A 25,910-nucleotide genomic window follows, 5' to 3' on the forward strand; every position below is an offset into this window, starting at 1 on the left:
AGGGCCAAGCTGCGTCTGCACGGCGGACGCCGCTGACGCAGAAGGGCCTCCAGTGTCAGCGTTTCCAGGCTGCTGGGTCAAAAGCGGTGTCAGTGCACCCACCACAGACACCAGCAGTCCAGCTATGGCACCAGCATCCAGCAACGGAGCACTCCCTGGTGCCGCAGGCCCTTGAGGCATAGCAGACGCCGGAGCAGCTGCCACCCCCGCAGGCCTGGAGGAGCTGGCTACTGCAGACATGGGGGACCCCATGTCTGCATCATTATGAACAGAGGGCAGCAGAAGAGGGGGCGGATTAATCTGCCTGTCACTATGCAGGTGTTGGCTCCGCCCCCTTCGTCTCCGCCCCCCGCCTGTATTAATGTGGGCCTGCGTGCAAGCCGGCGCCATGACAGGCATCCGGCCTGCACGCTTATGTGGCCGCTTCCGCCGCCCTTCCCCCCGGACTTCAGCCGGCTCCCTCTGAGCGGCCACCGGGGAAGAAGGGACGGGCGGTGTGACTGCCCGCTGCTGGCCGCGAGAGCGGCCGGAGCGCGCACCCGCGACTCGCGCAGGCACTATAGTATGCCTGGCCGCCCCCGATCCCCGCCCGCCCTGGTCCCCAGTCGCACTAGTACTGGCGACCGGCGGGGAACCAGGTGCAGGCGGAGGCAGCACCTGTGGCGTCTCGCGGGACCGCCGCGGCCGCGTGCACGTGACCGCAGCGTTGTCCGCTAAGGGGCCCGCTGTACCTGACCCTCCCGAACGCCAGGAGGGCAGTACCTGAGGGGAATAAAGTGCGCCGGGCCCGCCACCGTCTGACAGACGGGCGGGTACCGAGCGCGCGCGCTGTGGGCGGCTCATAGTGCAGGGAAGCAAGATAGGTAGGTAAAGAAAGAGAAAGAAAAGTTAGATAAGAAAAAAGAGAGTGTATATAAAGGGAAAGTATAGAGAATAGAGTAGGGAAAGATATAAAGTAGGGAAAGAGAAAGTAGGGATGAATAAAAACGATTATCCCAACAGACAGATCTGCTAATAAAGGAACTGCACTTCCCTGGTCGCAGATCAATTCAAAAGAGGCAGATTTTACCACAGTAGATTCTCTACACCCTCTCACTAACTCCGCCCCTAACCCAACGTCCTATCGCATCTGCCTATAACTGTAAACAAACATTTTTAACTTTATTAACCCCTCTATCCCTGACTAGAAGTTTATGTGCCGTCGGCTCTATTCCTAACCTCCGTTATATTAATGTAAATAGTTTTGCCACTATGTGGATGAGAGAAGGAGTTACCTGTAATTAAATATTGGCAAGTTACGCATGAGCATTTGATACAACCTGTTGTTTTATGGAACATACTGGAACTTATACTAGATTGATTCAGTTTTGACAAATCAGTCTTAACCAGATAATCTCTCAAATTACGCCCCCGTTTATAACATGGCATCAATTGTTTCCCTGATATATATAGATCGGAGTCTGTCTCTACAATAGGCCAATGTTTTTTTGTTATTTGATTAATAATAGGGGAAGCAATATTGTATTTGCTAACCCAAGGGAACTTGGAATTAGCTGTCTTTCTATTATCCTTTTTGCTTTTACTAAGGAGAGTTTTCCTTTCTAGTGTCAAGACTTTCATTTTAGTTTCTTCAAGTGTCTTTACAGTATATATATATACTACTCACCTTGACAAAGGGGCGGTGTGGCCCCGAAACGTTGGTCGCTTTTCCAGCTTATGGAATAAACAACATTCGTTACCTGCTTTTAAGTCTCAGAGTGCCACTTCATTATACAGTATATTTTCCTTCATTAGGAGGCACTTGAGCACCGTTTTGATGGTGGATTTACTAGAGTGCCGGACTTTTTGTACAGATATATATATATATATATATATATATACAGATATCTAGATTATATATAATATATACATATATATATAAAATAGAGAGAGAGAGAGAGAGAGAGAGAGAGAGAGAGAGAGAGAGAGAGAGAGAGAGAGAGAGAGAGAGAGAGAGAGAGACCTATATATAAACATATATATATAAATATTATGGAGAGTCTGTAATTTTTCTTTTATGTTGTGATATAATGTTCAGAGAAAACTATAAAGTGGGGTACATACTAGACAATATGATGTCAGATCCGGGGGATCGGAGCAACATATCTGGCACATCGTCTAGTGTATATCCACCATGTTGCCGATGAAGGACGCTCCCACGCATCATCAGTGACATCCTCCGTTGGCCTTGCATGCAGGTCCAATGGGCGATATAGTTAGCTGGGGCCATGCTGCCGAATGCAGCATGGCTCTGGCTGTCACTGCTGGCATCGGCAAAGGGGTCCAGGGGGAGGGGGGGGCCCCAGAGATATCTGTGTAACGGGCCCCAAGATTTCTGTTGCCAGCCCTGCCCATCCCACACTGTACATCCCATCCACATCACCCACTGTGCAGCCCATCTCACACTGTGCTCCTCGTCACCCCTCCACACTCCATGCTGCACTTACCTACAATGCCAGCCAGAAATGGAAAGTCTCCTAGTGCTGTCTACTGTCTTTTTCACAGACTCAGAGAAAGCCCTGCTCACTGACAGCTGGCTCCTCTGACTCTGTTTGGTCCACTGCAGCGCTCCTGTCTGTGTCACCATTCGGCATGGACTGTGCTGAGCTTGCTGTCCACCTGTAAATTTGTCATTCAAAGTTTCTGTTTTAGTTACTGATTGTATTACACATTTCCAGGGCAGGTGCAAGGTTTCGCGGCATCCTAGGCAAAACTTCTGCTTATTGACCCCATCACTATTAATACCCACTATCCAGCTCCTCAGGAGAAATTGTGGAGATGACATCATAGAAGTTCCCAAAAAATGTGTTTAAAAATATTGTGTGACATTTGCGGGGACCCCATGCTGGCAATATATAATATATATGGACCTGGGGTTCTAAGACCAATGGACAAAGTAAGCCGATGTGAGGACCCACAGGCAGGCTGGTTAGGGTGTTGATTATCACCTGGGCTGGGCACTCCTTCAGCTTCGATATCTCTGGCTCCGCTTGTCCAGCACACCATCCCTAAGCCAGCAGTGGGCCCCCCTCCTGGCACCACAAAGTGCAGGGGAGCAGCGCAAGGCACAGGAGGCCTGGTATGGATAGCAGTACAGCAGCAAGCATAGTCCTATCCACGCCTCTATACCCCAGCGTGAGCACCTCTAGTGTCCCCTAGTGGATGAGAGAGAAATCAATACTTACCTTAAACCCTGCACATGTGTCCGCTGCTGTCCATCCCTGGCGCCCACTCCTCGGAACTATGGGCGAGATGTCATGACGTGTCTCCCGTAGTGCACTGCGGGAGCCGGAAACCGGAGCTCAGGAGTAAGCTCCGTACTCTGGCTGCCACTGGCACCGGGGGAGGGAAGGAGCGGGGTGCTCGCTGGGAACACAATCTCAGCGGTTGCCTGGCAAAAGGAGGGTGCAGCAGGCGCGATCACTGGGCCGGCGGGCCCCACAGCAACCGTAGCCCCTGCACCCTCCATAGTTACGCCACTGCTGGACAGTATATTCCTCAGAAAAAAGGGATATAATGTATGCTAATTCAGGAAATGTATATGTACTTATACTGTTTTCAAGGCTTATATTAGGGGTAATTTACAAGCTTCAACACATTCTCAAATATCTTTGCCCTCATTCAAAATATATTAGAGCACAGGTCCATTGGTCACTGTAATTCCCCACTGCTAACACCTCCCCCCCACCAGAACAGCTGTAGCTGCTAACCCCCCCCCCCGGGAACCTGCTACCCCTGCAGACAGATACACCCACCAGATTCCCCCCTTAGGACGGGCCGTCACTAACAAGGGAGCAACTGCCGATAACACCCTCCTCCCAGGACCTGCTGATGCTGTAAACTCCCGAACATACATGACCAGTCGCTGCAAACATGCTCCCACAGGATCTGCCATGGCTGTAAACACTTCCAAACCTTCCTTACCTTACATAATTGTATATACTCCTGTGCCCTCTGGAATATAATACTTATTCAAACTTGTCAGCTCCGCTCCATTTGCAAAACATAGAGACAGTACACTGTGCAGGAGTGAGGCTGCCAGGGAGTCTCTGGCAGCCTCAGCGGGCTACATCCCAGGTCGTGGAGCCCTTAGGTGGCTGCCTAATAGAAGCACCGGCCCTGCACATTTCTCTGGGAAGCACTTTGGTCATAATCTGTGGTTTCTATACTCTGTAAATTCATTTAAATGTAACATCACTACAAATATTAATCCTAAATTCCTGATAGTAAGATTAATATCATACATTAATTAAAGCTGACCATTAATAGAATCAATTTCACCACATGACCTCCAAGAGCAGTCACTTAGGCTAAATATTTAGCAGTGTCTACTTAGTTTGCATAAACTCCTTCACAATGAATTGCATGTAACTAGCTAGTTAGTTGGGAAAACATAGTAAATAAATTGAGGCCCACACTTATGGGCCCCATACATCTGCGACGGATTGCCGCGATCCTGCAACCCGGCATCACAGAAATCCAACATGTTGGATTTTACCGATTTGATGATCGTGATCAAAAAATTATCGTGATCGTCAAATCGGGGACATTTAACATGTAAACTGTCAGCGATCCGGTGACAGATCGCTGAACGTCGATGGTGGCCGATTGGAAATTTCCGACCGGTGGGTTGGCATTTACAATCAGATCGATGCATCGTGAAGATCCGTTGCAGATGTATGGCCACCTTTAGTCTCTGTATTTAATTAGAGCTAACTAGCTAACCTGCAAATTAATTAACACTAATTAACTTAATTTAAGGGATGAACACTGGTCATACTGGTTTGTTACACAAATATGTTTACCTTGTATTTCAGTTATGCTCAATGCACAAATTTTTAGCTCCTTAGCCTGCATCTCCTGCAAAAAATCTTCTCCACCATATGAATTGCCATCCTAAACACATAAAATGGCTTTTGCAGTCCTGATGGGGATCAGGAAGTGAGCGGTACCCTACCATATGAATATTCGAATGCTTGAATAAGCTTGAGAAGATATAAGCGCACTGTTTGTTATTTGGTACAGTACTAGTTAGAGCTGGTTTTATTGATAGTTTGTATTGGTTGAGGTCAGTTGCCAATCATTAGTTGATTAGCCTATTAGCTGCCCCGTCGAGGCGGGGTTTAACATCTGTATTTTAAGGCTGGAGGAGGAGTCAATTGCCTCTTGCCATTTTTGAGATCAGAGTGACAAGTACCTTTGTTATCTGAGTGATAAGTACTAGTATCATTTTAATCATTTTCAGCTTTCACTATCTATATTTTCTTTCCCTTTCACACAGCTTTTGTCTCTTTCCTCCTATTCTTTTCACCCTCTTTTTTCTTCTCTTCCCACCCCCCCTTCTTCCTCATTACTGTCTTCTCTATCCTACCGCCCCCATTATTAACTGAGAATGTCCCCGCCGTAATGCTCCCCCTCCCCGCCGCTTTGCTGAAGCGGCCAGACCATTATCGGTCGCCGCAGCCTCTCCCCTTGCCCGGGGTGCGCGCCTGACCTCAGTGCGTGCAGGCCCCCTCCCCCCTCCCACCGCCGCGGCTGCGGCAGTGGGGAGCTTCGGCGCTTCTCGCCCACCCGCCCCTTCGCCATCCGGCCTCCGGGCTTGGTTGGCGAGGAGTGCGGAGAGCGCTCCCAGCACCCCCGCCAGATCGTTCCGCCGGGCGCCCCCGGCAGCTCCACAGGCGCGGCTATCCCCTGTGGCCATTTTGGACCGCACGGGGCCCTGTCTCCCACCCACCGCTGCGGCTGCAGTGGCAGGCGAGTTTTATATTATAAACCCGCCAGGCCCGGCGGGTACACCAGGGACCCCCAGCTTTAATTTGACCCAGGTGGCTTCAGGGGCTGTGCGCCAGGCCTCCCCGGCCGGCAGCCACGCCCCCTCGCCTCCGGCGGCCATTTTGGATGCTGAGGAGATTTTTACCTCCTCAGATTCCCCCCTCTCTGTCTCAGGGACTGGAGGTTTGGGGTTTGCCACAGCGCCTAGGGCGCAGGGCTATCATAGGTCCCAAGGTAGCGGGCCCACAGATTTGTTGCACCGGCCCCCTTTCATCCACTTCCCTAGGCCGTTGGCGCAGCAGGATAGAGCCACCCCTTATGGGGGCTCTTGGCCCAGATTGCTGGCTCCAATGTCGCCCATCCCGCCCGCTGCGGCCTGCGCAAATGCGGGGCAACAGTTCTTGAATTATGGGCCTGGCCCCGCCCCCACCCCTCCCTTTGGGTTTTCACCTTATTTTAGCCAAGGTGTATACCAGCAGTCAATCCCAAACCCGTTCATGGGTCCGAGCCGGCAATTTTATGCCACCTCATACGGGCAAGCGCCGGGGTTTTTTCCCCAACAGTTCATCTCCGCCCCAGGCAATTTTGCACCCATGCACCAGCAGTTTCAATTTAATCCTGGGCAACATGCAAGCCAGCAGCTGGCGCGTCAACCCCACCTTCCACAAGCCCCGCCCCCGCCATCCACCCCAGTGGTGCGTCCACCTTCCCCTACTCTAGCCCCGCCCCTACCACCTTCCCCAGCAATTCCTCCTCCTGCGCAGCCCCCATTATCTTCCCCGCCACAGAGCTCAACCCCCGCGCCTGTTGCTGTATGTCCTCCTTCGGTTCCCGTTGCTAACGCAAATGTCTCGAGCCCGCAGGTTACATTAAGTCAGCCACTAGCATCCGGGTCGTCGTCAAGGGATGTCGTCACTGATGTAAGCGCGGTGGGCGCGCCGCACAACGAGAGTCAAGCCTCCTCCTCTAGGCATCTGCCCGAGGTCCCGTCGTTGTCTGGAACAGGTGAGACGAATATTGCAGTTCCTTCAATTGCGCAGTTATCACACTCTGATGAGTCTTCAGACTCCTCTAGTTCTGGTGAGAGGCCGCGCAAGCTCATGAAATACTTTGTGCAGCAGTTGAAGGGTAAGGGCAAGAGTCCCAAAAAAGCGGGTAGTATAGCGGCCAGTTCGGCTCCAGACGCTTCGGGGGATGCGGTCCATTGCTCAAACACGGCAATATTAAGGGGAGTTAGGTCAAAAATCAGAGAGCGAATTCGTAAGGGTCGTTATGTTGACATGTTCGCCATTACTCATGACGCTAAGAAGGCGTTAGACGCAGCAAAAAAGGGGGGAGTGGCAGCTGAGGAGGCCAGGAGGAGCTATCAGAATTGGCTGACTGGTATATATGTGTTTGCTGCATGTTATATCGAGACACGCCCAGCTGAATGTCTGAATGTGCTGAAGTACCTGCATTTAGTGCAGGGTATGCAGGTCGCAGCTAGGCATAATGTTTGGAGGCAGTATGATGAACTGTTTAGGAAAAAACAGGATGGCCAAAAGATTTTAAGTTTTGGGTTCAAGGACGTAGAGGTATGGCTGGAGGTGACGCAGCAGGCCCGATCAGCTGTCGAGCCTGCGCTGGGACGTAAACATCCCTTTCCAGCCCGCCCCGGTTATAATACCGGAGGCAAGGGGAAGTGCTAAGCTTTCAATAACGCCCAGTGTAGCAGAGGGGCCAGTTGCCGCTACCAGCACGTGTGCATGCTTAGTGGGGGAAGTCACACTGCAAAGGATTGCAATCGCCCCAGTGGTTCCGCAGCAGGAAAAGGGGATCAGCGTACAGGTGCTAAATAAAGCGGTGTCTCCAATTAAGTTGGAGGTATTAGAGCGTTGGTTGAGGCGTTATCCTCTTAAGGAGGACGCGGCCTTCCTACTACAAGGTTTTAAAGAAGGTTTTAGGTTACCACTAGTTCGTCCAGTTTTAGTTGTAGCTAGAAGAAATTTTCCAGAGGTTGTGGCGGAAAAGATAGAGGTGGAGCTGAGTTTGGGGCGCATGTGTGGCCCTTTTGCCTCACCACCTGTGGAAAATCTTTGCATTTCCCCGCTGGGCGTAGTACCAAAAAAGGAACAGGGAAAGTTCAGGTTAATACAACACTTGTCTTACCCGGAAGGAGGGTCAGTTAATGACGCTTTAGATCCGGGCGATTGCAGCGTCACATACCAGTCATTTGAGGATGCACTTGGTATCGTTTGGGATTTTGGTAAAGGGGCTTTGTTAGCAAAGATCGATGTTGAATCGGCCTTCAGGTTGCTCCCTTTGCATCCCGAATCATTTAAGTACATGGGTTTTCGGATAGGCGATTCCATTTACATAGATAAGTGTCTACCTATGGGCTGTTCTATTTCTTGTTCCTTTTTTGAGTCTTTTAGCACCTTTTTGCAGTGGTGTCTGCAAGCAGGCACTGGCCATTCGGGCGTCACTCATTATCTTGACGATTTCCTGTTAGTAGGGCCGGCCGATAGCACAGTCTGTAGTGACCTGCTTTTTTCGGTGAAGGCGCTTTTCAGTTCGTTGGGCGTTCCCATTGCACACAAAAAAACCGAGGGCCCCGTTACTAGTTTATCTTACCTGGGTATCGAAATCGACACTGATTTGAGTTTATGCAGGCTCCCCTGTGAAAAGGTGCGGAAGATCAGCGAGTTGTTATTGCATTTTACATCAGTTAAGAAAATAACTCTGAAGCAGCTGCAGTCGCTGCTAGGCTTGCTAAATTTTGCTTGTCGCGTCATTCCCATGGGTAGGGTTTTTGCCGCAGGCTGGAGCGTGCCTCTGCAGGCATCAAAAAGGCTTGCCACATGGTCCGCCTTTCGGCGGACATGAAGGAAGACTTTAAAGTATGGTTAAGATTTCTACGAGAGTTCAATGGGGTTCGCATTTGGCTCGCTTCGTCTGTAGCCAATCGCGAGCTTCAATTGTTCACAGATGCGTCAGGGGCATTAGGTTTTGGAGCATTTTTTGGCGGGGAGTGGTGCGCGGCAGCTTGGCCTGAGTCGTGGCATTTGGAGGGTTTGACACGCAATTTACTCCTGCTGGAGCTATTTCCGATTGTGGTGGCGGTGGAGCTCTGGGCTTCAAAGTTTAGCAATCGGAGAATAGTATTTTGGTGCGATAACTTGGGGGTGGTCCAAGCCATTAACAATCAGAGGTCGGTCTGCCCCCAAGTGCTCAGGCTGCTTAGGCATTTAATTTTTGTCTGTCTGTTGAGAAACATTGATTTTAAGGCCAGGCACGTTCCTGGTGTGGAGAATGAGATAGGGGATGCCTTGTCACGGTTCCAGTGGGGTAGGTTTAGGGCATTGGCACCGGCTGCCAGGATTCATGGTTTGCCTTGTCCTGATTTTGTCTGGCAGATCATAAATCCGGCATGGAGGGACTTGCTTTGAGGGCACTCGCTCCAGGTACGTTTAGGTCTTACTCCGCAGCTTGGAATGAATGGCAGGTTTTTCTTGCAAATTCCGAGAAGGGTAAGGAGCTGCATGTCAGTATGTCTGAATTTGTGTGGCAGGGGCATGAGAGCGGTCGTTCAAAATCTTCCATGTCAGGCGCCTTAGCTGGCATTTCGTACTTCTCGCGAATGTACGGTTTGAATGATCCTACGAAGTCATTCATCATTTCTAAGGCGATGAGAGGCTGGGCGAGGGAACAGGCGACTCCGGGCAATTCCCGTAGGCCGATAGATGTATGCATGTTGAGGGATTTAGTTTTGGCAGTCTCAGGAGTAGCTAAAGGTGAATTCGAGGCGAATTTGTTTAGCTTGGCTTTTGTGCTGGCATTTTTTGGCGCTTTACGGGTTGGGGAGTTAGTCGCCAAAAATAAAACATCAGTCAACTCAGGGTTGCTTCTATGTAATGTTGTAGTAAAAGAAAGTGCCATACTGTTAAAAATACAAAAATCAAAAACGGATCAGATGGGTCGGGGGCGTTGGATTTCTGTTCCCTCGCACCCTGAGCTGAGCATCTGCCCGGTCACTCTAGCCAACAAATATAATCAGCAGCGTCCAAAAGGGGGAGCTCAATGGCTTATTCATGAAGATCTATCCCCTCTATCTAAGTTCCAGTTTGCAAGCATTTTCGATAGATGCTTGATAGCTTTGGATGTGCCGACTGAAGAGTTTGGCACCCATTCGTTTAGGATTGGGGCGGCAACTTGCGCTGCGGCATCAGGTTCTTCCGCGGAGGCAATCAAGCACTTGGGTAGATGGAAGTCGGCAGCTTATAAGGGTTATATAAGGGGCGATAAGTTACAGAAGTAGTGGCGCCCCTGGCGAGTTTGTTATTAGGAAACCCAGTGCCTTATGCTACCCGCTGCTAGGGGGGATTGGAGTTCTTTTCAACTTTGCCATCAAAGAAAGAGGTTTGGTGTTGTTCACCTCCATCTGGGTCACCTAGACAACTCAGTTTTCCCCTTCCATGTTTTTCGTTCTGTTTTCAAGTTTTATTTAAAAGTTAATTCAAAATTATTAACGTTATGTTATACTGTTTTTTCCCATCACAGGTTTTTTGGAGAAAGATTGCTGGGTGTGGATTGTTGGGCATTCTTTTGTTTACTGGGCTAGCAGGCATAATGGGGCCAGTTTAGCCCATTTTAAGGTCCGTTGGATAGGGCTTAGAGGTTTCAGGTGGAGAGGCCTTTTGGACCTGCTATGGCAGTCAGAGAGTAAGTGGGGGACCCCTGACTGTCTGGTCGTGCACTTGGGTGGTAATGACCTTGGCACGTGTAAAGGAGTGGAATTGATCATTGCCATTAAGCATGATTTGAAATTAGTAGCGGAACGTTGGCCACTAGTTAAACTTTGCTGGTCTGAGATGATTCCAAGGAGGTTCTGGCGGGGTACACAAGGTGGGGCGGCCCTAGACAGAGTAAGAAGGAAGCTGAATGCTGCAGTCTCTCGGTTTGTGGTTGGCTTGGGCGGGCGTGCTATCAAGCACCCTCGTCTTCGATATGAGGAGGTACATTTATATAGGCCAGATGGAGTGCACCTCACTGAGGAAGGTTTAGGTTTTTTCGTATCTGACATTCTAGCCTCATTGGAATAGTTAGTAGGGGCTGTCTTTTTTGTTTGGTGGCGTTACGTGTCCATTCATTTGTCCACGTTGTTGGCGGAAAGCAGTGCTCCTCGGCGGCTCAATTTAGCGCGGCAGAGCTTGGCTAGCATTCCCCCTTTGAGAAAAGCGAGTCGGTTGCTACCTTAAGGGAGAACCAGGTCTTCATCCTAGGGAGGGGCCAGCACTATGCTAGTTAAGGGGGGGTGGTTCTACCCAGGTTAGCTCGCGCAGGGGGTGGGGAAAACTCCACCCCATTTTGGTAAAGTGTTCAATTAATTATGAGCTGTGGACCGAGGTAGCACTGCTTTTTCGCCACCAGGACTAATTAATCACTTCTAATTTCATATAATAAATTTGGCTGTGACCTCTTTTTACCAATTCTATACAGTTGTCTGTGTCTTATTTATTTAGTTAAGTTATAGCTTAAGAGTGTTGTGTAAAATAATAAAACTATGGGTGACTTAGAATATTCGAATGCTTGAATAAGCTTGAGAAGATATAAGCACACTGTTTGTTATTTGGTACAGTACTAGTTAGAGCTGGTTTTATTGATAGTTTGTATTGGTTGAGGTCAGTTGCCAATCATTAGTTGATTAGCCTATTAGCTGCCCCATCGAGGCGGGGTTTAACATCTGTATTTTAAGGCTGGAGGAGGAGTCAACTGCCTCTTGCCATTTTTGAGATCCCTCCCACCCACCCGGCATATTGAGGAATTGGTTTGTACCAATATTTATTTATGGTGAGGAATTGGTTTGTACCAATAGTTATTAGTTGAGAAAATTGGTGTGTGCCAATACGTTTCTCGTTGGAATATGCTATGTTTCTTTTTCCAACAGGTGAGGCGCAGCAGGCAGAAAGCAGTGCTCCTCGGCGGCTCAATTTAGCGCGGCAGAGCTTGGCTAGCATTCCCCCTTTGAGAAAAGCGAGTCGGTTGCTACCTTAAGGGAGAACCAGGTCTTCATCCTAGGAGGGGCCAGCACTATGCTAGTTAAGGGGGGGTGGTTCTACCCAGGTTAGCTCGCGCAGGGGGTGGGGAAAACTCCACCCCATTTTGGTAAAGCGTTCAATTAATTATGAGCTGTGGACCGAGGTAGCACTGCTTTTTTGCCACCAGGACTAATTAATCAATTCTAATTTCATATAATAAATTTAGCTGTGACCTCTTTTTACCAATTCTATACAGTTGTCTGTGTCTTATTTATTTAGTTAAGTTATAGCTTAAGAGTGTTGTGTAAAATAATAAAACTATGGGTGACTTAATGGAATATGTGTGTGTGGGAGAAGTGAGTGCAATACCAGCCAGAAACTATAAGGGGGAGCAGCTGAGCACCACACACACACACACACACACACACACAGACTGTGACATAAGGCAGCTGGCTAAGATTAGTATCATTATTAGTGATGAGCGGTTCGGATTCTGAGGAATCCGAACCTCTCCGAACAGGTGGAATCCGAGTCCACCCGAACGCAAGTTCGGGTGTTCCCGCCTGACTCGGATTCCACCTCGAGGCCGAACGTCACCCGTCCGGCGTCGGATTCTCGCGAGAGCCGAGTGACGTTCGGCCTCAATAAAAATGCGCGGCGCCCGGCTGTCGGCGCCATTTCTCGCGTGACGCGTAGTTAGGTAGTTAGCTAGTGCGCTGTCTGTTCTAGTGTTAGATAGATTAGAGTAGGCAGTGCTCTGTGACTTTACTGGGCATAAGCCCTTGTGTGTGCTCCGTGACTGGGCATAATAAGCCCACTGTGTGTATGTGTACTCTACTACTCACTGTATTATACAAGCTCCATGACAACTGACAGGGCATAGCCCACTGAGTGTATTATACAAGCTCCGTGACAGGGCATAGCCCACTGAGTATTATACAAGCTCCTTGACAGGGCATAGCCCACTGTGTCTATTATACAAGCTCTGTGACAGGGCATAGCCCACTGTGTCTATTATACAAGCTCCGTGACAGGGCATAAGCCCACTGAGTGTATTATACAAGCTCCGTGACAGGGCATAAGCCCACTGAGTATTATACAAGCTCCGTGACAGGGCATAGCCCACTCAGTGTATTATACAAGCTCCGTGACAGGGCATAGCCCACTGAGTATTATACAAGCTTCTTGACAGGGCATAGCCCACTGTGTCTATTATACAAGCTCTGTGACAGGGCATAGCCCACTGTGTCTATTATACAAGCTCCGTGACAGGGCATAGCCCACTGAGTGTATTATACAAGCTCCGTGACAGGGCATATGCCCACTGAGTATTATACAAGCTCCGTGACAGGGCATAGCCCACTGAGTGTATTATACAAGCTCCGTGACAGGGCATAGCCCACTGTGTCTATTATACAAGCTCCGTGACAGGGCATAGCCCACTGTGTCTATTATACAAGCTCCGTGACAGGGCATAGCCCACTGGGTCTATTATACAAGCTCCGTGACAGGGCATAGCCCACTGAGTGTATTATACAAGCTCCGTGACAGGGCATAGCCCACTGTGTCTATTATACAAGCTCCGTGACAGGGCATAGCCCACTGAGTGTATTATACAAGCTCCGTGACAGGGCATAGCCCACTGTGTCTATTATACAAGCTCCGTGACAGGGCATAAACCCACTGAGTATTATACAAGCTCCGTGACAGGGCATAGCCTACTGTGTCTATTATACAAGCTCCGTGACAGGGCATAGCCCACTGAGTGTATTATACAAGCTCCGTGACAGGGCATAGCCCACTGTGTCTATTATACAAGCTCCGTGACAGGGCATAAGCCCACTGAGTATTATACAAGCTCCGTGACAGGGCATAGCCCACTGTGTCTATTATACAAGCTCCGTGACAGGGCATAGCCCACTGTGTCTATTATACAAGCTCCGTGACAGGGCATAGCCCACTGAGTGTATTATACAAGCTCCGTGACAGGGCATAGCCCACTGTGTCTATTATACAAGCTCCGTGAAAGGGCATAGCCCACTGTGTGTATACAAGCTCTGTGACTCCAGTTCATAGTGATAAAGTAATATGGATCACGAGAATGAACTGAGAGGAGAGCAGAAACAACATGTAAATGCTAGCATTGCAGCGGCTGGAAGTCCATCACTTTTATCTAAAGCTGATGCTCAAGGGCGTAGAGGCTTTAAAACCTTAGGGAACCTGAAATCAAAAAATTTAGATTTTACAGGGGTAAAAACAAAAAAAAAACCTCTAAAGACTACTACTTTTGCAGAGAAACAGAAAATTGGCAACATACCATTCAACACACGTAAAAAATTTAAAACCAATAAGGCAGTCGAACAAACTGTGTTTTTTGAAACACAAATGTCAGAAATCCCTGAGGAGAGTCTAAGTGGGTCCACAAGTGGCATTTCTATGTGTAAGCCTGACCTTTCAGAGAAGCCGCCCTCCACAGTTTCTTTTCCATCTGTAGTTGTGGGGATGAGCAGTATTGCCGAGGACATAGAAATTGAGGATGCCACCGTGGAATTGCAAGAGGATGAGAGGAATATATGTGCAGCTGATGCTGGCACTAATGAGGATGTTGAGGATGAGGATATTATTTGTATAAGTCAGGCACCAGTGGAAGCAGCTCTTGGCCAAGATAAGAAGGCCATTGCCATGCCTGGGCATAGAACCAAGAAATCCACATCTTTTGTGTGGAATTACTTTTACCCAAACCCTGACAACGTTTGTCAAGCCATTTGTAGCCTCTGTGAGACCACAGTTAGTAGAGGTAGGGACGTTAAACATCTAGGTACCTCTACGCTATTACGTCATCTGCAGCGAGCTCATGACAGGTGTTTGATAACAGAAACTACTGCAAAAAAAATAACAACAAGCAGTCCAGCATTAGCTAGATGCCTTCTCTCTACTAAATCCCAGCACCTGCAATCTCCACCGACAACACCTTCCTCCTCAATATCCTCAGGAATGATCAGTGGTAGTACAACATCCAATTTATTAGTGCTAAGTCACGGTGACTCCTCCAATTTCCAGGACACCTCAGAAGAAACTGAATCTTTGAGCGCTAGGCCTGCTGCTGCTGCTGCTGCTGGTGGATCTTCATCCCAGAAGTGGACAAAGAAGACTACTAGTAGTATACCAAAAAAACAATTGACTGTTAAAGAATCTCTTGCAAGGGGAAGCAAGTATGACAGCTCTCACCCTGTCGCACAGCGGATCACTGACGCCATGACAGCTATGCTAATATTAGATCTGCGTCCAATATCCTCAATTAATGCAGTGGGATTTACACAGCTAGTTGAGGTCATGTGTCCCCGGTACCAAATTCCATCTCGGTTTCATTTTACCCGAAAAGCCATTCCTCGGCTGTACCAGGACGTTAAACAGAACCTAATTATTGGTCTGCAAAATGCTATTGTACCCACTGTCCACTTAACCACAGATATGTGGACAAGCGGTAGTGGACAAACTAAAGATTACATGACTGTGACAGCCCACTGGGTGGGTGAATCGCCTTCAGCAGCAGCAGTATCTAACAAACAACACCAGCTCATTCAGAGGCAGGCAACTCTGTGCATCACCGGATTCAATAAGAGGCATACCGCTGACAACCTCTTAGAAAAACTAAGAGATGTCATAGAAACATGGCTTACCCCACTTGGACTCTCCTCAGGATTTGTGATTTCTGACAATGCTACAAATATAGTGAAAGCATTACAGCTGGGTGAATTCCAACACATCCCCTGTTTTGCTCACACAATAAACTTAGTGGTGCAGGGTTTTTTAAAAAACGACAGGGGCGTTCAGGAGATGCTGTCTGTGGCCCGAAAAATTTCGGGACATTTTCGGCATTCAGCAACAGCGTGCAGGAGATTGCAGCACCTGCAAGAGCAGTTTAATTTGCCCTGCCATCAACTGAAGCAAGAAGTGGTAACGAGGTGGAACTCAACCCTGTATATGCTTCAGCGGATGGAGGAGCAGCAAAAAGCCATCCATAGCTATACGACAAGCCATGACATTGGGAGAGGAGGGGGAATGTACCTTACCCCAGCACAGTGGAGAGTACTTTCTGTCTTGTGCAAGGTGCTCAAACCATTTGAAGTTGCCACTTGTGAAGTGAGTGCTGACACTGCTAGCTTGAGTAAGGTGATTCCCCTGATTTCGCTTTTGGAAAAGCAGCTGGAGAAATTGAAGGATGATATTAAACAAAATGATTCCGCAAAGTATGCTGGACTGATAGAACAAGTCCTTTGTTCGCTTCGCCAGGATCCACGGGTGGCCAAGATCTTGAAATCTGATCATTATATTTTAGCAACCATTCTTGATCCTAGGTTCAAGTCATATGCTGTGTCTTTCTTTACAACTGACCCAGATCTTAAAAGAACCAAAGCGCTCCTGGTGAGCAAGTTGGCAGCTGAAGTGACACATGGCACTACGATGACGTCTCCTCCTTCGGTTTCTGCAGCAGCAGCCAGAAAAAAATGCACCTTTTCCAAAAGACCCAGTGGTGATGCAGATAAGTCAAGTCAACATTTTGACATCTGGTCGGGTCTAAAAGATTTGCCCAACACCAGTGACACCTCTACCGCAACTCCATCTAATACGATTACCATCCAAAGAATGGTGGAGGATTATTTTCAGGACACCATACACGTAGACATGTCACAGAGTCCCTTCGAATATTGGAAGAAAAAAAAGGCAATTTGGAGACCCTTGTATAAACTGGCTTTGCATTATTTAAGCTGCCCACCCTCCAGTGTGTACTCGGAGAGAGTTTTCAGTACAGCCGGGAACCTTGTGAGTGAACGACGAAGGAGGCTACTTCCACAAAATGTAGAAAAAATGATGTTCATTAAAATGAACTGGAAATTTCACGAGGAAAACCTTTCCCACCAATCACGTCACAGTACAGATACTTCTGTAATGGTAGATTCCAGCGGGGATGAACTGATATTGTGTGAGGAATCGGATGATGTACACACTGATGAGGGTGAGGATGGCAATGATGGTGACATCATGCCACTGTAGACCTGTTGCCTTTAGTAGATTGGAAGATTTTTTTGTGGGGGCCCAAACAAACCAAGCACTTCAGCCACAAAGTGGCAGTACCTGTCGCTGAAATGCTTTGTTTGTTAAAGTGTGCATGTCCTTTTTAAGATCCAACATAAAGGGTGGGTGGGAGGGCCCAAGGACAATTCCATCTAGCACTACCTTTCATTTCTGCCACTGCTGTGTGGCATAGTTTCATAGATGTGCTTTAAACTGTGGTGTCTGTGCCACTGCGCCGCTGCTCTGACGCTTGGTCACCAGTCAGCTCACTGCAACCTTTGGCCAATAATGGTGAAACGAATAATTTAAGCTGTGAGGTGGTCTAAATTGACTGTAAATGACTGGAAATTAATGTTATTGAGGTAAATAACACTCTAGGAAGAAAAAAAAGCCCAATTTATGTAATTTTAGCTTTTTTTGCCAATTTTGGCAAAAAATCCAAATCCAAATCCAAATCCAAATCCAAAGCCAGTCACCGCAGTTTGGCAAATCCAAATCCAAAGCCGGATGACGAATTAGAACCAAATCCAAATCCGCCAAAAATGGTCCGGCGCACATCCCTAATCATTATAGTGCATGATGGTAAATGTAGTTGAAAAATTATCACTCACTAATGATGCGAGTGTGGTTAGATCATAGAAGAATGGCCGGATAGTGATGAATTTGTCCTTTAGTGACTACACTGGCTGATGATCTTGCAGCTGGCCCATCTGGCAACAAGATCAATGTGGCCACCTTTAGGTGCCATTATTTCCCAGTATATTAATAGGCTGTATTATCATGAATGGTGCTTTAGCTCATAAAGTCAGAGGTGGACGCAGACGCAACTGCGTCCTTTGATTGTCACCCGTCTGCAACTGTATGCAAATGGCACTACCGTGTCCTTTCCTGGTGTACATCCGTGTGTATGGATTTGCAAGGACTGAGATGCCCACTTTAGATGCTGCCATTTGTTGTAGCTTTGAAACTTGCACCAGCATTACTGCGCAAACACTTCAGTGACACCCCCACAACACCCCCATTACACACCCATAAAACGGATTATCTCCGTACATCTGTTTAGCCACCTCCCAGTCACCGCCCAGGAATGCCCGGCAGATACCCTGTGTTTGAATCGCAGCAGCGCCTCTGTGCATACACTCTGTGTAACCCCTGAGCTATAGGAATCTTTAGGGAGTGTCACATATGTGCAGTAGCAAAATATCACTCAACTCCATTCACGTCGTCATTACCTGCGGTAATGAATCAGACCCAAAGTGTCTCTCTGCACCGTGTACATAATACGTCTTTCTGTGTAATTATTATATAATAGATAGATAGATGATAGATAATCTATCTACCATCTATCTATCATCTATCTCCTATCTATCTAGCTATCTCCTATCTATCTATCTATCTATCATCTATTTCCTATTTATCTATCTATCATCTATCTATCATCAATTATTATTATTACATTTTATTTATAGGGCACCACAAGTGGTCCGCAGCACCATACATAGAGTACAGGGTACACAGAAAATTACATTACTGTACAATACAGTAAACAAAATATAAACAGAGCACAAGTAACAATTAGCAACACAATTCACAATACAGCTGGGAAGGTGAAGATGTCATTGAAGTGCTAGAGATGAAGGCAGTGAGACAGTGGGTAGGAGGACCCTGCTCATAGGAGCTTACAATCTATATCTATCTATCATCTATCTATCTATTTACAGTATCTATAATCTATCTATCGTGCATCCGGAAAATATACACAGCGCTTCACTTATTCCACATTTTGTTATGTTACATTAAATTCATTTTTGTCCTCAAAATTCTACACTACAATACCCCATAATGACAACGTGTAAAAAGTTTTTTTGAGATTTTTTCAAATGTAATAAAAAACCCACTAAGAAATCACATGTACATTAGTATTCACAGCCTTGGCCATGAAGCTCAAAATTGAGCTCAGGTGCATCCTGTTTCCATTGATCATTCTTGAGATGTTCCTACAGCTTAATTGGAGTCCACCTGTGGTAAATTCAGTTGATTGGACATGATTTTGAAAGGCATATTCCTGTCTATATAAGGTCTCACACTTGACAGAGCATGTCAGAGCACAAACCAAGCATGAAGTCCAAGGAATTGTCTGTAGACCTCCAAGACAGGTTTGTCTCGAGGCACAAATCTGGGGAAGGGTACAGAAAAATATCTGCTGCTTTGAAGGTCCCAATGAGCACAGTGGCCTCCATCATCCATAAATGGAAGAAGTTCGGAACCACCAGGACTCTTCCAAGAGTTGGCCGGCCGTCTAAACTGAGTGATTGGGGGAGAAGGGCCCTAGTCAGGGAGGTGACCAATAACCCGATGGTCATTTTGTCAGAGCTACAGCATTCCTCTGTGGAGAGAGGATAACCTTCCAGAATCTATCTATCTATCTATCTATGTATCTATCTATCTATCTATCTATCTATCATCTCTCTGTCATATCTATCTATCTATCTATCTATCTGTCATATATCTTTCATAATTTGCATAATTGCACAGATAATGTAATTTTTCAGCTGACAAGATAATGTATAATAAAGTGTCTGTGATTAAGAATAGAATCAGTAAGAACAGCCTTTATAAACTTTACCCAAATTGATAAGTTAATTGGTTCTCCATCATAAGTTATACACTTTAATAAAGAAAATGAATAAATGGTCACTGTTATTTTTCAAATACAATTTAATGCAATAAACATATAAAGTATTTGTTTTCTAGCAAATACAGCAGCAACTTTGATTTATATTCTAAACAATATTACATATGTAAATAGCCCAAATCTGTGGTTCATATGTGGACACTTCTGAATGACTAACCAGGCAACTATAAATACGTAAAAATATTATAAAATACAAATCTATGTAAATATTACCAACAACAAAATGTGCTCAATCAAATGTAAGTATTAAAAAAGCAAAATAAACCAAATATAATAGGATGTGTGTGAGAGGCCAAGAGAAATCTTATAACCCATCATTGCCCATTTTCCTTAATGGGCTCCTCACCTACACTTATTAAAGGTAGCCAATTTGTTGGCCTGAACAACGTTCAGCTTATTAATTCATTAGGATCCAGTAAGATATGTGAGGCACGTGACACAAAGTGCTTCGTGCTTTATTAATGTTGTTGCTTCCTAGTGAACTAACAAAGAAAACTTTTATTTTATAGAGCATCTGCTCCTAGAAATAAATGAAATAGTTAGATCTAACAGTACATCTTACCACTCAGTATATTCTCCCAGCATACTACAGCTCAGCAACATAGCGGAGAGGGATGTCACATGTGCACAGGGGTGACTGTACCTGTCGCTGACATGACACTGAACTGGTAGCAATAGACTTGCATTCACCATCAATACAGGTCCTTAATTTCATTGATATAGCCAGGATACAGTATATCGAGCTTGCGATATACCTATAAGTTGCCAAACCTCACTAGACACATCAGACTGCTCTAGACCAGAGATTTTGAGTTGTTTTGTTACTATTTTAATTGTACGATTTTCGTGTCATATATTCGACAGATCTGTCATCTGTCATAAATACTAGTACACTGATTCATAAATAACATACTAAAGTCCTGCTTTAGAATTCTTGTAAACAGAGTAATAATAATTCTTATATGAGTTATTGGAGTAGCAGTGGCAGTAGGGAGCTGTCTTTGACACTTTCTAGATTGTCTACTATCTGTATTACACCTTGCACCTGGTCTTCCTGCAGGACATGTCGGGCATTGGAGGAGAATTTCTTCAGCAGGGATTCCCGGCTCATGGGTTTTCTCCAATGTCCATAAAAAGTGTCACATTTCCCTATAATCACATCCCCATTTCTCAGCAGCAGAGCCACCTCTGCGTACATCTTGTCAAAGTTGGCTTCATTATCTCTAGGATGCTCCACCACCACTTTGCTCAGGAGATTCTGGAGTTCATTACGGAACATGGTGTCTTCATGGAAGGAACGGACATTAACTTCACCATCTAGGAGTGCGGTGCAGGCATTGAACTGGAAAGAGTGGCGAGCCTGGTGTTCTGAGTCTGGATAGGGCCTGTCAATGTATTTGGATACTGGGACTCTAAGAACAATAGACTGAATATCGGATGGGTTGAATGAGCCATATTGTTGGACAAATGTATTTCTAACTGAAGCAGCAGCATCAGCGACCCAGTGCATCCCTAGATGTGCAGGAAAAGACTTGAATGCAATGTCTTGCTTCTCCAGAAGAAATTCATAATGTTTTCCTGGGGGAGATAATGGCTTAGGCTGGTAATCGCCATAAAAAGCACTAAAGCCAGCACAGCCGGGCACATCATCAAGTATGAGTGTATTGGCCTCCATTCCCTTAGCAGCCAGGATAGCAGCTTCCAGACCTAACCTAGTGGCATTGCCAATGTGCAGGGGCTTAGCCAGGGTGGCAGCATTTGCCATAGGAGCACCAGCAAGGGAGGCAGCAATTGCCAGGGCATGAGTGCATTGCTCTTTATCTAATGAGAGGAGATTGGCTGATGCTGCAGCACTTCCCATGGTGCCAACCACAGACGGTGGATGAAATCTGTAGTGAGAAAATAATATTATATTATTTATTTATGTAACAATAACATGTACAAATTATCTTATATAATAATATTTACAGTATTCTTTAGTGAGATGTTCCTGCCTTATAGTGCCCAAGCTCTAAGAAAAGTGTCCTTGTTTTGCCCATGGCCATATATATAATATATATACTGTATATGTAAGTGTGAGTGTAGAGTGAGGATCTGAGTGATTTAAGATCTGGTGATGAGTTGTGGTGTAACCTGCAGGAGCCGGGGAATATGAGAAAGAGGAACAGATGGAGACAGACAAGAGAGATCTGGATTATGCCAAACAGGAGCTCAGCAGAGTCTGGTGTTACAGAGATAGTGTTAATAGTTATAGACACAATCCTGGCATAGGCTGGAAACAGATGCTGAGCTCCATGAGTGCTGCACAGGGCTGCCGGACTTCTGGCGCATTTGTGACCACATGTGGGTGTGGCCACTGGAGGGAGTGTGTCTACACCCCTGGTAAAATATTTACCTATTGCGTTTGCCTACACAGAGGTTCAGCACTTGTACAGGGAGCATGATCACAGCATCACATGGGGGCATGGTTACATGTCCCATGTAATACTGCCCCTACAGAGACCCATGTTGTCTGTACCCGCTCCCCCCTGCATTCAATATTGAATTTGTCAGACAGGACCTCAAAATAGTTTAGGCAAATAATTGAGGAATTATAACTCCTAATTGGTGGTTCTGGACACTATAGATACAGTTATATAGAACACCTAAAAAGGACCTGGGGAAGAATGGCTGAATGGAGCATATACTCAAAGGGGGACTTTAAATATACATTGATGTCTGAAAAGCTTCTATATACCCAGTTTGCAATTAGAATCTGTGTAAATGTATACAAACATTTATATGCATTTATTCTTTACAATTTAGCCACCATAATAAATATGTAGCTCTTTATACAAGTAAACACATAATTGGTACCATAATAGGAAGTACATTTCATCAACCATTGGGACTAAGGGGGCGATTCAGACCTGGACGCAACGCAGCGCACTTTCGCAGCCGTAAGGGTCAGGATATGCAAATTCCGCGATCGCACAGCGAGGCTTAAGGATGCCTTCTATGTTTTAGAGAGTGACGGCAGAGTGAACGCACGCCGGTCTAAAGACGCCCCCTTTTCCTTCGCAGCACACGTCATCTCCAGGAAGAGTATGTAGTATCAGTAACATCGAGAGCCATCGTAGCTGCTCATAGCCCTTGAGGTAACCCTACCCTGCCGCAAGCACTGCGATGGCTGCAGGCTGAAATACAACCAGGTGACGTGTACAGTAACGCTTCCATGCTAATTATGCACACCCATGAAACACCGTTAGAGCACACTGCGTTCACACATCCACCCCCCCGTTTTCATAGACCTTCCTCTGACACCACCCACAAACGGCACTATCTGTCACTCAAAGTAGCGCTCAGCAGGACTGTAGCTAGGGTAGTGCGGCCGGTGCCATCGTACAGGGCACCACAGGTCAGGGGGCGCTGTTTGGGCCTGTCAAATATCTGTTTATTATCATTCTTGCTTGTAGCTTCCTCTTATTTTATCCCCAGCATCTCCTGGCCTCTCCTATCTCTTCCCTGGCCCTTTTTTGGATGCATTATGTCCCTTTGAAAAATGAGGGGGGCGCCAATGCTCTTTCTGGCACAGGGCACCAAAAAGTCTAGTTTCAGCTCTGGCGCTCAGTCTATGTACTTCGAGCGCCCGATTCCCAATCACTAAGACTGGCTTGCACACACGCACTGCATCTTATACGCATGCGCAAAAAGCAAAAATCAGCCAGCTACAAGCGAACGTGAGTTGCATCCAGGTTAAAATGAGCTCCTAAGTACTCACTTTTTAGGAATGCTCTTTGCTTCGCTGGAGAAACCCATAAGTCTTCCTTGTATTTCAATCCCTACATTGAAAGCCATCAGCAGTTCCTCACCACTGATCTTTCTGCCATGTGACAGTATCTGTGACAGTGCCAGGATGGCAGGAAGCACGGCACCAGAAGGGTGTGTGGCAGGGTGCCACGTGTCATCAAAGTCCATGGAGTGAACCTATGGTGACAGGGAAATGATTAGATGGACTGAGCAGCTATATAATAAATATTATTTTATTTTTATTTATAGTAAAGTCTACTTACAGCAACTCCATTGGCATAGGCAGCCAGGGTCGGAGAGAGCTTTAACCCTTTCTGTCCATAGACAGAACAAAGGGCAGAATTCCCATATGTTGAAAAATATAGGTCCTGAAAAAAGGTAATAATATGATGTCAATATTTAAAGCTATTCTAAATAATCATATTCTAATTAACTTGTGTAACTAAGGAGATCAGGTCCAGGACTTCTGGTGCCCAGAGCAAGGGGCTCAGGTTTATTTACTTCTTTGTAATTCACTTTATTTTACTAGTTTATTGTTAGTGATTACTGATCTGTGGATATGTGTGTCTATGAAAAATAATAATAATAATTATAATAATAATAATTATAATAATAATAATAATAATAATTATAATAATAATAATAATAATAATAATAATAATAATAATAATAATATATAACATAGTCATATAAAAAGGTGCTGGCAATAAGTTTATTCCACCACTCCAACTAAAAATATACAATATCACAGATCATGTCCATGTATTATTACCTGGCAGTATTTCACCACGATATTGAAGACATGAGTTGTGCTGCCGACCAGTCCGACCCCAATGCTGTCCAGGATCATGCGCTTACTTCTGTGCCGCACAATATCAGAGAGGTGATCGGGGCGGATCTCATGGATGAATGATGCAAAACTGTTGGTGACGGATTCTTCTACCTGGTGTCCTACATCCACTGATAAGAGACATACCACATTAATGTTTCTGACTTTCCTGTGTTATATTTCTTTTTTTGTACTCATTTTCTCATTTCCTGTGAAATGGTGCCTTTTTTAATCAGATGAAACCCTATTTATATGAAATTCATCCAAGGGCTCCAAAATATGTCTATCTGCCTTTTAAATGCTTCAATATAATACAGTATCTACCCTGTTTTTTATTCAATTCTAATGCTTAGTAGAAATTATACAGTTGTGTGATATAGCCCAATGTCTCTTTGGAACCATAACTGTGTCACCCAATTGTATTTATAAATTGATTTCAGTAGGGTGATCACCAATTTAACTTCAAAGCCAGTTACAGTGGAAACATAAAAAAAATATATTGGATAATTACCTTTCGCAGTCGACTTGTGGATGTGCCTTGATAGTTGGTGAAGTTTCTTTGTGTTCTAAGAATGATAGAAATGATAGAAATGTTGTAAGTACATACATTATTTATTTTAGTTCAATTTTAACACCTATGTTATCTAATTGTGAAACAAGCCTTTCCATATTTTAAATACTATTTGAAAATACCATGCATTAATGTATTATATGTGCTGTAAAATCCATAGACAGCTCAACTTTAACCAATGTACGGTCTTATCCTGAACCTGAACACTGTAACCGTGTCCTATGAAGCTTTATCACATTGTGCTGCTTGTTACATCCACCAGAGGGAGCTACCCTTTACACAGTCTATGTATGAACTAAAGCTTATACGCTTTCATTTATATTGTTTAAATATTATATTGATACCATCAGTTTATTAGCTATTTTAAGTTGCCTCTTTGTTCCATGCTACTTACATACTGTAGATATTTAAAGCTTTGTACCTTTACATTATTACATATCACTTTGGCAAAATTATAAAACTTTATAAAATATATTAGGGTGTAATTATCTAATATATTTTACTCTTTTCAAATTGCATTTTCAATAAAAAAAAATGTCTTCCTGTTTTAGGAGTACCGATTACAAATGCAAAATTGATATTGTTAAATTATACATAACATTGAATACAATAGTGAACAAAATATATAAATACAATAATTATAATACACATACAAAACAATAGTAACAATTTGAATATTGAATGTACTTTTAACATATTTAGTAAACATGAAAAATTTCTGAATACATCTCGTGGTTGTGAAGCTTCTAGTTTTCAAAAATAAAAAGTGACATATTTACATTACATATAGTACTTACTTTAACAGCTGCAGAAAGCATCTTGAAGTAAGATATGTTTTAAAATTATGAGGACTGTTTTCTTCGGTGATGGCAAATTCTGTGTTGGTTGAAGGGATGTTTATGTGAACGTGCAAATATATACAGTACATCCTTATATATCCTGGTGCTGATACTGTGCATGTGGGCATTACACGAGCAGCTCACACCCAGGAAACAGGTTCAGGTTTTGTGCTGGGGAATTTCTGGGAAAGTGCAGACACCTCCCAGGATAACACTAATGACTATTGTCATCACTGTAGGATGATGTAAGGCTTAGGCATTTTAATGACAATTTGGTTTTTAT

General features: G+C 45.3%; 2 protein-coding genes across 2 annotated transcripts; one reads left to right on the forward strand and one right to left on the reverse strand.

Moving 5' to 3' along the window:
• The first annotated feature begins 6,161 nt into the window (after window positions 1–6,161).
• Window positions 6,162–10,108, forward strand: LOC148453588 (uncharacterized). Its single transcript, XM_088461954.1, has 2 exons — window positions 6,162–6,891; window positions 9,207–10,108. Exons 1-2 carry the CDS (start codon window positions 6,162–6,164, stop codon window positions 10,106–10,108), a joined length of 1,632 nt encoding a protein of 543 aa, XP_088318080.1.
• A 10,393-nt stretch (window positions 10,109–20,501) lies between these two features.
• LOC148453589 (cis-aconitate decarboxylase-like) lies at window positions 20,502–25,673 on the reverse strand. The gene is made up of 6 exons (XM_088461942.1): window positions 25,586–25,673; window positions 24,729–24,783; window positions 24,161–24,348; window positions 23,652–23,756; window positions 23,360–23,565; window positions 20,502–21,488 (listed from the first exon to the last, which is right to left on the reverse strand). The coding sequence occupies exons 1-6, from the start codon at window positions 25,604–25,606 to the stop codon at window positions 20,567–20,569; spliced, it is 1,497 nt and encodes a 498-aa protein (XP_088318068.1). The 5' UTR covers window positions 25,607–25,673; the 3' UTR covers window positions 20,502–20,566.
• Between the last annotated feature and the right edge of the window lie 237 nt (window positions 25,674–25,910).

Source organism: Taudactylus pleione, unplaced genomic scaffold (assembly GCF_031769625.1).
Source record: "Taudactylus pleione unplaced genomic scaffold, aTauple2 ptg001126l, whole genome shotgun sequence".
NCBI classification, from domain to species: domain Eukaryota; kingdom Metazoa; phylum Chordata; class Amphibia; order Anura; family Myobatrachidae; genus Taudactylus; species Taudactylus pleione.

Coding starts and splice junctions, on each gene's coding strand:
- LOC148453588 (XM_088461954.1), top strand. CDS start 6,162: ATGTCGCCCATCCCGCCCGCTGCGGCCTGCGCAAATGCGGGGCAACAG. Junction 6,892..9,206: donor TTCAGACTCCTCTAGTTCTG/GTGAGAGGCCGC, acceptor TTTGTCTGGCAG/ATCATAAATCCGGCATGGAG.
- LOC148453589 (XM_088461942.1), bottom strand. CDS start 25,606: ATGCTTTCTGCAGCTGTTAAA. Junction 24,349..24,728: donor CCACAAGTCGACTGCGAAAG/GTAATTATCCAA, acceptor GTCTCTTATCAG/TGGATGTAGGACACCAGGTA. Junction 23,757..24,160: donor TCGTGGTGAAATACTGCCAG/GTAATAATACAT, acceptor ACCTTTTTTCAG/GACCTATATTTTTCAACATA.